The following is a 15,273-nucleotide window of genomic DNA, read 5'->3' as shown; positions in this document are numbered from 1 at the left end:
ACAAGGAATGGTGATACTAAATCAGAGAAAAATTCAATGCTAGTATTTAAAGTAGCATCAAGAAGCAAAACAATGTTATATAGCTTTAATTACAAGCACTATGGTCTACCCTGAACTGTTTCCATCAACTAATCTTTCATGAGTAGATACTGTAGGCGGTTATTCAATGAAATGTCGTCCTACTTAAAAAAGGGTTTTTTTTAGTTTTTTTCTTATTATCAAAATATTTACTCATTCTAGAAAACTGGAAAGTATAGGAAATTATAAACAGGGAAAATACATACAATTTCACCACCCAGAGGCATATTTCCTTCCAGTCTTTTTAAAAATAATGTTTATTTTACAAAGTTGAGATCATAACAATATGAAATTTTACATATTGCTTTTTAAATTAACATAACGTAAACCATTTCCTCAAAAATTCTTCATAAACCAGAAAGCATTCCACTGTATGATATCATCATTATTTACACATAATGATAATGTTGGGCAGAATGGTGTGGCAGGAAAGATCAGGTTTGGCTTAGACACTTACTATCTGACACTTACTATTTGAAAATAATGATAATAATAACAATAACAACAAAACGACAACTGTGTACAAAAGAGGTAACATAGATGGTCTAAGACTGCTATCCTTAGAAAGGCCTGCTTACATTGGCCCTTGGCTGGCATCTGGGAACTTGGATTTCAGGAGCGTTCTCACCATTCCCCAAATGTTCCGAGTGGCTCTCTTTTTCCCCACACTGTGCAAACAACATGGATTATGCTGAATACCTGCTTTCTTCCTGGGAATCGAGAAGTTTGGCACTTGCTAGGCAGAGGTGCCTACATGACCAGTCCCAACAAAAACCCTGGACACTGGGTCTCGAATGAGCTTCCCTGGTAGATAACATTTCACATGTATTGTCACAACTTGTTGCTGGAGAAATCAGTGCATCCTGTGTGACTCTACTGGGAAAGGCTCTTGGAAGCTTGTGCCTGGTTTCTTACAATCTTCGCTCCATGCACCTTTTCCCTTTGCTGATTATGTATTGATATGTTCACACACAATTTATTTTCATGGAAATATGCTACATGTACTATTCTCCAACTCGGATTTTGTACTTTATAATATAGCTTGGATATCTTTCCTTGTCAGTATATATGGAGCTGTCATTCTTGTTAATAGCTTGTCCATATAATTTTTAACAATCTAATAAAACCAAACATTAACCTTTTCCTCTCAAGAGGTTAATTTCATTTATATAGTTTTCAGTAGTTCAAGATTAATCTGGCGATTAATATACTTACAGGATGTCTGAGTGTGCAGAGCTCATATAAGACGCAGCCAAGAGACCAAATATCCCTGGGTAAGATAAGAGTTGACATGCTAAGAAATATCAATAATTCTCAATGAAAACCTTTATCCTTACAGTGCATCATATTTGTGCATCTTTACAGTTTTATATAGGTTGACAAGTTTTCACAAATGCTTTCAGTACATTATCACTTCTTACTAAGACTAGAGGGAAAATTTGTAGTTTGTCAGAATCCTAGCAAAGAAAAGGTATACAGGCTTTGCTAGAATCTGATGGCTCAATATTCACTTCATGTGATGGGCTCGAAGAAAGTGTGTACCTGTGCGGAATTTTGAGCAATTTGGAGGAGGAAGGTAGAACTCAAACATGGATTTGTTTGATTGAAAGGGTGACATCTGTTTGATTTCGAAAGGAATATTCTACTCAAGGCTATTGACAAAACCAAAGTTAGATTAAGTGATGACCAGGGCATCTGGTACTCAATGAACTTGAAAAACATGTGCTAAAACTAGGCCTGTGCAGGTGTCCAGTGAATGACATTTTGACCTCAGAGGGCCCAAAACACCGCCCTCTGATCATGCTAAACACCTCCATTTTTGAACACGCATCCCATGAAGACGGATGTAACTCAGATACGTCCATCCAGAACACCAGTTACCTCACCCCTTCCCTACCTCCAATCCTCTTGCCCCACGCCCAAGACGACGCCGAAGACCACACATAAATATCTCAAGCCGCTCACCTTCAGGGAGGCAGATCTAAGACTTGTACTCCAGTCTCCTCATTTGGCTGCCCTGTGAATAAACCCTTTCTCTGCTGCAAACCTCGGTGCCTCAGCATTTGGCTCGTCTGTTCATCAGGCAAATGAATCTGGTTTCATAACAGTTACTGCTAGGATCTTCCAATTATTGAAAGCATCAGACCAGCATATTTAAATGTTGACTCAAATCCTTAAAAAAAGCAGTACAAGGAAACAAAGCAATGCTGCGGAGCTAGGGGGTCTCTGTAGCACTGTGCTCGGCTCTGGACAGCCTGCCCTTCTACCCCGGCTGCACAAGCTGCATTCCTGCTCAGCTTGAGGCCAAACCCCTTCTCTAAGTCAGAGGCTGTCTCCAAGAAATGCCTGCTCTTTCACCATGTGGAGAAATGTTTACCATTCTTTTTTAGGGCTTTGCCCTCTCTTTCAAAGTAAAACAGCCAAATATTCCTTGGGTGTTCTCCTAAACAAACAGACAATTAACTCCACAAAGAAGCTCAGTCTTCCTGCAAAGCCAACCGGTTCAACGGGCAGACAGCTTTGAAAAGTGAACATTTTTCCTTCTCCTTCCATGGAAGTAAAAACTAACTCATCTTCATCTTTTATCACTGTGTCTATTAATATTGTTATTCCTGACAGTATGCTCTGGTACCACATGCATAAAAGCTAGCTGAATTTTAAAGCTGGAAGATGCCTTAACAAATTACCTATCTACCTATGCCTTAACAATTACCAGCTCTCTTTGTCGCAGTTAGGGGAACTGAGGCCCACAGAGATGGACTGACTTGGTCAAATTGCCGACTGAGTCAATATTAGGATTCCTGGCTGCTAAACCAGTACTCAGTCACCAGCCTCACCGTCTTCTGACCCATTTACAACACTTTCCTGCAATAGGCTAAACAGGGCTTAGAAAGCATGAGAATCAAATACACAGATGGACATCACAGTGACTGCGATTTTCAATGTCATTCTTTCTATCACTTGCATCTTCAAAAGAAATGTCTTTTTTCTAAATAAGTTCAAAAGCTTCAGAGAACACTGAAGTGGTCAGAGACAGTCACTGGGATCCTCATTTCACAGGTGAAGAAAATGAAATTACAAAAGCACCATAAGAAAGAATGCATCAGATTTTACTGCGACTTTCGAACCAAAAGTCAGCAACTCACGTTTTATTGTTGTAGGGTTTATTCTGACAGATCTCTGGGGACAAGTAGTAAGGTGTTCCAACACAAGTTCTAGCAAGTTCCATGGCACTAGCAAAATTATATTAAATAATAAAATAACACAGTGTATTACTGAAGAAAGGGCTTAAGACATACACATACATGCAAGAAAAAAGTATAAAAGTGGACACAAAATTTGATGTGTTCACATACCAAAATAAAGCAAAACACTGTACATTAATAATATAGTAATAAAATTCGTTGATTTTTAAGCTTATAATTCACCTCCCCAAAATCTACACATTAGAAAAAATTTTATGGCTTAAAGATTGCACGGAGAGGTACCACCGTTACATTGCAAACCCCTCACGTGTAAAGACTTTCCTCTTTCCAGTGACTAAAGTAATGCAATCTCATGATTTAAAATTTGGAAAACATAAAAGTAAATAAAGAAGAAAAAATTTACTCAGAATCTTAAAACCCCCAAACAACTAGGTTAAAATTCTGACATAGTTCCTTCTTGTCTTTTTTTCCATGCATATTTTCCACATAGCTGTGATCATAGCATATTTAAAATTCAGAATTCCTTTTTTTTTTTTTTTACTTAATATAACAAAGTTTGTCCTCACGTTATCAAGAAGTCTTCCAAATCATAAATGTTAGTGGCTTTATAATATTCAGGTACATGCTGTGCTACGTTTTATGAAATGTGACCATTTCCCAATTCTTAGGCATCTTTAAGTTATTCCAGATTTCAAATTATCCCCTTTGAATAAATTCTCAGAAATGGAACATTTAAAAATCTCTTGATATTTATTACCACCAAACTGTCTTCCAAAACAGCTGCATCAATACATTCCCCCCAGCACGTGTGAATTTGCCTGGTTCACGAAACGCTCACTAGCTTTATACGCATTTCAGTCACATCTCATTTGATCAGCTTATATCACACTATACATCGCCACCATCCTTCTCATACCTACCCGCAAATTTTAATCTCAGACAAAGTAGCATCTGAATGATTTAATACACTTATATAAACAGTTATCAAAAATTCTTGGGAAACCAAGCTCTTAATATCTTAATTCATGATAACTAAAAATACATATTTTGGCTGTTACGATCAGAAAGAAAATGTTTTTAAAAAGTACTTACTTGTTCAGGACTCTTGCAATACCAAAGTCCCCAAGCTTTGCAACCATTCCATTCTTGCTAAGAAAAATGTTCTGTAAGTGGAGAAAATGCTATGTTGCTGGAGATATTTCAAGAAAACAAAAGATCTGTCTTGATTTTGTCTCTGAACTGTTACCTGTGTTTTTATGTCCCTGTGTAAGATCTTCCTGTCATGAAGACGTTTCACTCCTAGAGAAATCTGTACAAACCAACTCAGAATCTGTAGAGGGAACATGAAACAAAACTGGTGAGGAGTCTGGTGATGACTGAAATGTCTTCATGGTAACATACAAGAAGAGAGGAATAATATACTTGTGTGTGTGGTTATATGAATGAAGCTTATAGGTATACCATCTTATCGTACTATTTTCTTTTTACAGTTAGAAACATGGAGGTGTGAAAAGGCAATCCAAATGTGTTGGTATGAAAAGGAACACCGCACACAGAGAAAGATAAACAGAACAAAGAAAGAGAGGGAGGCAAGTCATGATCTTTTTCCTTAACATTGGGTTGCTAACTGCATCAGCAGAGTAGACAAGCAGCTCTGTTTCCTGATAACCCTAGTGCCACTGCTTTTTCCTTTTCAGTGGAAGGAAGGTGTCAAGGGCAAAGAGAGAAAGAGGAAAAAGTGGAGAATCTGTGAGGTTATTAAAATTTTTAATGAAATATCAACACACAAGTATATAATATAAAACTAAGAAATATTTTACTTTTAAACTTTTTAAAGTTTAATTTTATTTCTTAGATATGATTTTCTTAGCTGGCCATGAGCCTCTTTATTAAACTATGTCTATACCTATAGAGATTTATTTAAATGACTCTAAAATTGCAATGATTCTTTGTCCACCAAATTATACACAGAGAGGAAAACAATAGAAAAAAAAGCTACATTCCAGATACTAAGATTCAGTTGTAATTTTAGTTCTTTCCCCTAAACGGGAAATGTAGTTCAAAATTGTGTAGAGAAAAGTATTTTTATTAAATGCAGCAAAATAATACCTAGATAGGAAGAAAGAAGGGTTTCTACAAATACAGAATTTAATATATAATGTAGATGAGCACAGGGAGAATGCTTGATTAAATTTACAGAGGTTAGAGATACTGATTCTTTAATCATTCATACATTCACAACATTCAATTTTTTTTTTTTGGCTGCGTTGGGTCTTTGTTGCTGCACACGGGCTTTCTCTAGTTTCGGTGAGCGGGGGCTACTCTTCGTTGTGGTGTGCGGGCTTCTCTTGCAGTGGCTTCTCTTGTTGTGGAGCATGGGCTCTAGGTGCATGGGCTTCAGTAGTTGTGGCATGCGGGCTCAGTAGTCGGGGCTCGCGAGCTCTAGAGCGCAGGCTCAGTAGTTGTGGCACACGGGCTTAGTTGTTCCGCGGCATGTGGGATCTTTCCAGACCAGGGCTCGAACCCGTGTCCCCTGCACTGGCAGGTGGATTCTTAAGCACTGCACCACCGGGGAAACCCACAACATTCAATTTAACTCTAGGAGGAAATTATTTGGGCCTGATGCTCTTGAATGCTAAAAGAGAACGAAGAAACAAATGCCCTAAAGAAAGATGGCAGGCCATTCCTGTGCCCTGGCTGAGGCCGTGGCCTTTCCCATCAATCACACAGGCCCTGAGTCCAATTCTTCAGTCCCCACCCCACACACCTGTCTCCTTCCCGAGTACAACTCCCAAGAGGGTATCAAAGGGAGGTCAGGGAATAGAAGAAAAATGTGTTTGTGCAAAGAGAAAATGAGACCTGAGGCCATTATTCTTCACCTTTTCTCTCCTCTCTCTTAATAGCGAATGAAGCTAAATAGCCATTGCTAAGAAGAGCTTCTATGCTCCCTAGCAAAGTGGGATAGCTATTTTAAAAGAGTACTCAACGATAAAAGGAAGAAAAGTGAAGCTATAAATACATCACATTTTAAATGGCTAAGGAACATCCACATTCACTTTTCTTTTCCGCCATGAAGATTCATCTCAGAGGCATCCTACATGAGATGGTCCAAAAATAAGACACGGTTCTTTCTCAAGCAAAGTTCACTCTCAAAAAGAGATTCAATTTAAGTTCAATTGCAAACATGTTCTAGGCCAGACCTATCAAGAATACTGATCCATTATTTTATAGTTTGAATTTCTCTTCCACAAAGCATGCTTCATATAAACAGTCTATTACTTATGACATTATAAATTTAATCCCCCAATATAAATTAAAAGGCAAATTAGAAGAGTTTTTACCTGATCTTCACTAAGTAACACTCCCCGCTGTTTTTTGATCCTTTTCATGAGATCCCCTCCATCACAGTACTCCATCACAATAAACAGCCTGTTGTTCTCTATAAGAAAAGGCATCATTCGGTGCTGGATGGGTTTCAAATATTTACTAATTATTTGCCTTTAAGTTCTAGAAGGTGGAGAATATAGCAGAAAAATGCAGTACATAATATTTAAAACTCTGGCTGTAGAATCAAGATGGACTGGGCTCTAATCCCACTTCACCACTTAAATTTCTTAGCTCTGTGACTCTGGGCAAGTTATTTTAATTTCTCTGTGCCTCGTTATTTCATCTGTAAGATGGAGATAACAATATAGAAACTCCTCTTGGGATTGTTTTATCTTTCCTCATTTAACCTTTTCAATGGTTTAATCCATGTCACATACTTAGAGCAATACCTGCACATAATGAGAGTTCAATAAATGAGAGCAATTATTTTTAATACATTCCTGCAGGAAACTGGAAATCTGCTATAAAAAAGCAGCTGTGAATCTTTTTCAACACCTCAGGAAGAATTAATACACCCTTGAATTTGGGCATAAACTTTTACTTATATGGGGCTTATTCAACCATGTTGTTGACTACAGTAGACACGCTTCTAACTGATCTCTGCCTGGCCTACTCACTAGATTGAAGGGTACTCTTCATGACCGCTGCCCGCTCAAGGTTACCCTGGTGGCTTCTGGCCTCACCTATGCCCGGGTACCTCTGCTCCCACTGATTCTTACCAAGATCATTGTGTTCATTCCCTAATTTGTTTATGCCAATTATACTTGCTATTGTAACTATTATATCAACTGATGAAAGATGAATGGGAAAAGGAAGATGTGATTATTTCTACAAAAACTACATTGAATCCCGTGGAGGACTCAGTAAAAGTGAGTAGCTAAAAAAAAAAAAAAAAGTCACTGAGCTAAATGTTGGGTGGAAGCAGTGGAAAATAACAGGGAAGCTTTCATAAGACTGTGCACAGAGAGAATCTGTAAATTCTTACTCCAGTCTAAAGAAAAGAAATTGGAAATTATAAGTTGGGGGTGGGGGGAGCTCTGTGTAAGAAAGAATATTCCGAACTCCAATCGGTGGACTCATAATCAAAGACAAGGCCTTGGTCTTACGTCAGAAGTTTGGCAAATGATTGTGTATTTATAGATTAAAATAAGTTTGTATGACTTCCTGCTTAATCAGCTTTTTTCTTTAACCAAACAACTACCAGATGGGTTCTTGTTAGAATAAGGGCTTCTACTAACTTGTTTGTTTCTCCCACTAGTTTGCGGGTTCCCTGAAGACAAACTCCATACTTAGTACTTTTGTATTCCCTGTACCTGGCACATGGAAGGGGCTTAATAAAGGTTTGTGGAGTGGTTTCATAAAAACATCTAAGGAACACAAAATGATCGCACAAAAGCAGGCTTATCAGCAAGTGTTAATCTTTCTAGTATTTTGCCCTGTAATTATTAAGTATTCATTCAACGTCAGAATCTCTTGCCAAATATCTATCATTTGCTACCTCTTTCTTCCAAGTAGCTTAAGCCAACTTTATTATTTTTTTAACATCTTTATTAGAGTATAATTGCTTTACAATGGTGTGTTAGTTTCTGCTCTATAACAAAGTGAATCAACTATACATATACATATATCCCCCCCATATCCCCTCCCTCTTGCATCTCCCTCCCACCCTCCCTATCCCACCCCTCTAGGTGGACACAAAGCACCGAGCTGGTCTCCCTGTGCCATGCGGCTGCTTCCCACTAGCTATCTATTTTACATTTAGTAGTGTATATATGTCCATGCCACTCTCTCACTTTGTCCCAGCTTACCCTTCCCCCTCCCCGTGTCCTCAAGTCCATTCTCTCTGTCTGCATCTCTATTCCTGTCGTGCCCTTAGGTTCATCAGAACCATTTTTTTTTTTTTTTAGATTCCATATATATGTGTTAGCATACGGTATTTGTTTTTCTCTTTCTGACTTACTTCACTCTGTATTACAAACAGACTCTAGGTCCATCCACCTCACTACAAATAACTCAATTTCGTTTCTTTTTATGGCTGAGTAACATTCCATTGTATATATATATGCCGCATCTTCTTTATCCATTCATCTGTTGATGGACACTTAGGTTGGCTTAAGCCAACTTTAAAGGCGCTACAGCATCTGCCCTTGGTTGCTCCTCATTCACAAACTGAGTGCTTCTTTCACAGAACACTCCCATTGGTCCACCTCCCCTCTTAAAGGGACAGATCCATTCACTCATCAACAAACTTTTATTGAAGACGTGCTAAGGAACGCTGTGCTAGGAATAAAAGGCAAATAAAAATAAAAAGCAAATAAGCTATCCTTCCTGAGAAGGAGGTGACAGTCTAGATGGGGCATCAGTCAATATATGTGAGAAGAGTTACAACAGAAGTCTGCACACACACAGGCAGAGAGAACAAGAGGCCATGAAGGAAAGACCGGAGAGTCCAAGAAGGGTTTTGGTTTTTTGTTTTTTGTTTGTTTTGTTGGGTTTTTAAAATTTTTTTTACTGGAGTATAGTTCATTTACAATGTTATGTTAGTTTCAGGTGTACAGCAAAGTGAATCAGTTATACATATACATATATCCACTCTTTTTTAGATTCTTTTCCTATATAGGCCATTACAGAGTACTGAGTTCCCTGTGCTATACAGTAGGTCCTTATTGGTTATCTATTTTATATATAGTAGTGTGTATATGTCAATCCCAATCTCCCAATTTTTCTCTCCCCCCGCTTTCCCTCTCGGTAACCATAAGTTTGTTTTCTACATCTGTGACTCTATTTCTGTTTTGTAAATAAGTTCATTTATACCATTATTTTAGATTCCACATATGAGAGATACCATATGATATTTGTCTTTCTCTGTCTGACTTATTTCACTTAGTATGATAATCTCTAGGTCCATCCATGTTGCTGCAAAGGGCATTATTTCATTCTTTTTTATGGCTGAGTAATATTCCATTGTATATATGTACCATATCTTCTTTAACCATTCCTTTGTCAATGGACATTTAGGTTGCTTCCATGTCCTGGTTATTGTAAACAGTGCTGCAATGAACATTGGGGTGCATGTATCTTTTCAAATTATGGTTTTCTCTGGATATATGCCCAGGAATGGGATTGCTAGATCATATGGTAGCTGTACCAGTAAGGAACTTCCATACTGTTCTCCACAGTGGCTGCACTGATTTACACATTCCCATCAACAGTGTAGGAGGGTTCCCTTTTCTCCACACCCTCTCCAGCATTTAGCTTGTAAATTTTTTTTTTTTTTTTGCCGTATGCGGGCCTCTCACTGTTGTGGCCTCTCCCGTTGCGGAGCACAGGCTCCGGATGTGCAGGCTCAGCGGCCATGGCTCACGGGCCCAGCCTCTCCGCGGCATGTGGGATCTTTCTGGACTGGGGCACGAACCTGTGTCCCCTGCATCGGCAGGCGGACTCTCAACCACTGCGCCACCAGGGAAGCCCGCTTGTAAATTTTTTATGATGGCCATTCTGACTGGTGTGAGGTGATACCTCATTGTAGTTTTGATTTGCATTTCTCTAATAATTAGTGATGTTGAGCATCTTTTCATGTGCTTTTTGGCCATTTGTATGCCTTCTTTGGAGGAATGTCTATTTAGATCTTCTGCCCATTTTTTGATTGGGTTGTTTTTTTGATATTGAGCTACGTGAGCTGTTTGTATATTTTGGAGACTAATCCCTGTCGGTCACTTCGTTTGCAAATACTATCTCCCATTCTGAGGGTTGTCTTTTCATCTTGTTTATGGTTTCCTTTGCTGTGCAAAAGCTTTGAAGTTTCATTAGGTCCCATTTGTTTACTTTTGTTTTTATTTTCATTACTCTAGGGAGTGGATCAAAAAAGATCTTGCTGCGATTTATGTCAGAGGGTGTTCTGCCTCCTCTAAGAGTTTCATAGTGTCTGGCCTTACATTAGGTCTTTAATCCATTTTGAGTTTATTTTTGTGTATGGTGTTAGGGAGTGTTCTAATTTCATTCTTTTACATGTAGCTGTCCAGTTTTCCCAAGTACCACTTATTGAAGAGAGTGTCTTTTCTCCATTGTATATTATTGCAGGAAGGGTTTTGAGATGTTTCCTGACATACCCTGATTACCTAGAGATCAGTTACTTTCAGGAAAGTATTACTTTTGGGAGAATTAATACTTGTCTTAGCTCAGTCATTGAAAGGGCTGACACAGCAATGAAGGGATGGCAATTTCAAAACCATGGGGAAATCAAAGGAAGGAAACTAAGGGAAAAGGGCTCCATTTTACTTCCCTTCCACCAACATCTGACTCACTCAGCCTCACACGGGCTTTCAGTGGAAGAAATTCATTGACTAATGCAGGATTAATCATGGCCGAACCATCTTGAGGGAACTATTTAGGTCGATGAGCATCATTTGGCTCTAAATATGCTTTTTTTCCCACTAGCCACTGTTAATTTCACATTTAATGGGGTTAGAACTGCCTGGAAAAGTCATTTGTGCTCTCAAATTTTCCACCTGTTTTACAAAATTAAGCACTTTAGGAAGGGGAAAAGGCATAAGAAACAATCCTTGTTCTCACAGAACTTCCAATCTCACTGAGGGAAATAAAGAATATACACTAACGTTATAACACAGCTTATTACAAATGCCACATAAGTGAAACGGCCAGTAAGAGTTCAGAAGTGCTCAGAGCAGAGGTGAGAGAGATCACTTTATTTTTTTTATATTTAGTTTTAACTACATTTGTCAGGTTGGGGTGGCCACACCACGCGGCTTGCAGGATCTTAGTTCCCCAACCAGGGATCCAATCCGCGCCCCCTGCAGTGGAAGCACAGAGCCTTAACCACTGAACCCCCCGGGAAGTCCCAGAGAGAGATCACTTTAGGTTTGGGGGTGGGATTTGTGTTTAGTCTTAAGCATGTATAATATTTTAAAATGCAGAAAGGAGAAAAAAATAATATCCAAAAAGGAAGTGCACGGCACCCTCTAGGGCAGGAGTTTCTGGAACTATAAAGCTCATGGGTCACTGACCTTTCAAAACTATTAGAGGGCACTAACTTCAGGGTTGCAACCTTTGTCTTGCCAAATTCCAACACTTAAAGAACAATTATTATAATTAATTTATTCTAAAATGCCCTTTAAAAAAATCAGGATTATGTCTTACAGACATTGGCATCTTCCAGTTGGTGACTGTGGGCCCAGCAGTCTTGATGTCATCACGGCCTCATTAATTTTTGTTTTTTGTTTTTTATTTTGGGTGAAGTAGAAGAGAATAGCTTTATTGCTTTGCCTGACAAAGCGAGACACACCAGGATTCCGCCTCGAGCAGCCACGTGTCCCCCAGCCTCATTAATGTTTAGACTATCTTAACCAATTTAATCTGCTCGTATTTCCCTTTTTATGAACGTACAAGAGTAATAGAAAGCAAAACTCTGTTTAAACAAGTCTAAAAGAGCTCTTTTAATACATATAAAATAAAAATTGTGATATGAAAGTATAGTGTCATAGTCTAATGGGCAGTATCTTTCCTTTTCATCAGCACATAATAATGTATCTTACAACCAATGGGAGGAACACAGACTCAGCAGAAAGAGTAAAAATATCTTCTGCTATGCCCCCTTGCTCACTGCACTGCACCCACAGTGGCTTCTGCTACAGGTGTGAGATTCTGCCCTACTTACCAGCCTGTGACTATGTCATGGATGCTGGCAGAAGACACGAGAGTCCTGGGCCAGAGACAAAGGACTTTATTACTCTTGGCAAAAGCAGCTGTCAGAGCCTCATGTTAGCCCTCGTTCTATGTCTCCCAAATCCCCAGAGCCTAGATGGACAGCTGCGCACGCAGTGGCTACACTACAGGAGAGGAACACTGCACTTGAGGAATCGACTGCTTTTACAGTGAGCAGTAAACAAGCCACCTCTCGGTCAGGGCTTGGCAATTCTTGGCATATCCAGCAAAAACATGCAGAGGTGCTCAGGGCCAATAGCAGATGGCCTTTCCCCAAAGCCTCCTGGCTAGTCCTTTAACACGTCAGGCCTTTGCAGTGGCTGTTCTCCTTGCCTGGAAAGCTCTTCTCCAGATGTTAGCAGGACTCCTCAATCTGTGCTCAAATGTCACCTTCACAGCAAGGCCTGTCCTGACCACCCGATTTACAATTCTTCCCTCCACTCCTGCCTCCCCCTATTTTATTATTCCACAGCACTTATCAACTTCTAACCTGCATATACTGTACTTATTAATTATGTTTACATTTATTGTCTGTCTCTCCCCACATTTTACCCCTGGAACGTAAACTCCACAGTTGTAGAGCAGGCAGAATTCTCAGGTGGCCCTAACGCACACACCCTGTGAACTCTCTCCCCTTGAGCGAGAGTGTAACCTGTAAATATGGGATATCACTCCCATGATTATGTTACATAGCAAAGGGGATGTGCTGATATAATTAAAGTTACTAAACAGCTGACTCTGAGTTAATAGAAAGAGATTATACACCTGGGCTTGACCTAATCACAAAAGCCACTTAAATCTGGGTCTGGAAATCAGAAACAGAAGTGAGAGATTCCAGCTGGAGAGGGCCTATTGAAGGGGCCACATGCCAGGGAAGGGAGGTTGGTCTCTAGAAACAGAGAATCACCCCCAGTTAACAGCCAGCAAGAAAGCAGACACCTCAGTCCTACAGTTGCAGTAAATGAAACCTGCCAACAGCCGGAATAAGCCTGGAAGAGAACTCGGCCTCAGATGAGGTTGCAGACACAGCTGACACCTTGATTTCAACTATGTGAAACCCTGTGCAGAGAATCCACCTAAGCCCAGCCCAGGCTTCCGAGCTAGAGGAATTGGGAGAGGATAAGTGGGTGCCTGTTTAAGCCATTAAATTCGTGTTCGCTGGTTATACAGCAACAGAAAACAGCAGTGCAGGGATTTGGGCCTATTTTACCTAGACCATGCCTAGCAAATTATAGGTACTTGATAAAAACTTACTGAAGGAATTTAAGTGGAATTAATTTAGCCTTAGGAAAATCTTACTACATTCTCTTATTTTTCTCATGTTGCTTCACACTTATGAAAACTTCTACTTTCTATAGACAAACAATTAATGAACGAGAGGCAGGGTTCTTCTGTTCAGAGGTGAGCTGTCTGAGGGTAAACAAAGGCTTTCCCCCAACTCTCTACGGTCAGGTGTTGCAAGAACCTCTGAGGCTTTCAGATAAGCTCAGTGTTTCAAGTCCCAACAAACTGCCAGGCAAACTCAAAGCCCTCACAATAGCTCTAGTTTTCCTAAACACAGAGGTGCTCTAGTTAAGAAAAGGAAAAGGCTGTCATAAGAAAGTTTAAGCTTACAACATAAATGAAGTCAGTGAAGGTTATTTCTGCTGTAAAAAATGACCTCTAATTTTATAATGGTATCCAGCGTAAACCATCCTCAAATATCCATTTTGCATGGTGTAAAGACATACTCCAGGGACTTCCCTGTCGGTCCAGTAGTTAAGACTCTGTGCTTCCACTGCAGGGGGCACGGGTTCGACCCCTGGCTGGGGAACTAAGATTCTGCATGCCAGGGGTCCCCAACCCTGGGGCCATGGACCACTAGCGGTCCGTGGCCTGTTAGGAACCGGGTCACACGGCAGAAGGTGAGGGGAGAAAGAGTGAGCGAAGCTTCATCCGCATTTACAGCCACTCCCCACCGCTCGCATTACCGCCTAAGCTCCGCCTCCTGTCAGCATTATGGTGAGTTAACTATTTCATTACATATTACAATGTAATAATAATAGAGATAAAGTGCACAATAAATGGAATGCACTTGAATCATCCCAAAACCATCCCCCCACCCCACCCCCGGTCCGTGGAAAAATTGTCTTCCACGAAACTGGTCCCTGGTGCCAAAAAGGTTGGGGACCGCTGCTGCATGCAGTGGGGTGCAGCCCAAAAAATTAATTAATCAATTAAAAAAAAGACCTACTCCACTCTCCTAAATGGCCCAGTCTAGGCACTCATTCAGCAAACGTGTATGAGCACCTACTATGTGTCACATGCTGAGGAGCAAGTGGTGAGCAAAAGAATTTGTTATGTTTACTGTCTTAAAGGGAGACAAATATTAGACAGTTCCTAATGGCGTATATGAACATACACACACAGTACAAAAGTGCTGGCGAGATCAGTAAAGGGGGCTGTAACGTGAATTGGGATCTCAGAGAAGGCCTGACGATGAGCAGGACTTACCAGTCACAGGGAGCCACAATCATAACCCACAGAATGAGGAAAAGGAAGACTGTCTAATGGCGTAGCTGTTAGGAATCAATGAACAGGAATACAAGGCACCTTATTCAGCGGCTGCCCCTTAAAAGTTGCTCGGTACAACTCAGTTCCCGGCTCACATTTACTCTCAGCTCCCAGAAAGACCTTGGAGGTGTCCCGAGAGCTCTTTTAAGGAATGTATCCAGTTTTAATTTGCAAGAAACACAGAGAGCTATTTTGAATGCAGTGGTTTTAATTTGCAAGAAACACAGTGCCCTGCACAGTGTAAAAGCTCAAAAAATAGCTTTTAAAATTTATTTACTGATTTTTACACCCCTGATGGTGCTTGAAGATATCTAGGCAACATTCCTGC

The 15,273-nt window shown here is 40.0% G+C and overlaps 1 protein-coding gene across 1 annotated transcript in view; it reads right to left on the bottom strand.

Annotated features, from left to right (window-relative positions):
- NEK5 (NIMA related kinase 5) overlaps positions 1-15,273 on the bottom strand; it is a 61,491-nt gene that overhangs the window by 36,597 nt on the left and 9,621 nt on the right. Inside the window, 6 exon segments of the mRNA XM_007471682.1 lie at positions 1,294-1,348; positions 3,225-3,311; positions 4,377-4,447; positions 4,531-4,614; positions 6,626-6,726; positions 7,579-7,662. Coding sequence (XP_007471744.1) covers positions 1,294-1,348; positions 3,225-3,311; positions 4,377-4,447; positions 4,531-4,614; positions 6,626-6,726; positions 7,579-7,662 — 482 coding nt within the window.

Source organism: Lipotes vexillifer, unplaced genomic scaffold (genome assembly GCF_000442215.2).
Source record: "Lipotes vexillifer unplaced genomic scaffold, Lipotes_vexillifer_v1.1 scaffold470, whole genome shotgun sequence".
Lineage (NCBI taxonomy): Eukaryota > Metazoa > Chordata > Mammalia > Artiodactyla > Lipotidae > Lipotes > Lipotes vexillifer.
This window is presented reverse-complemented; position numbering and strand designations above follow the sequence as displayed.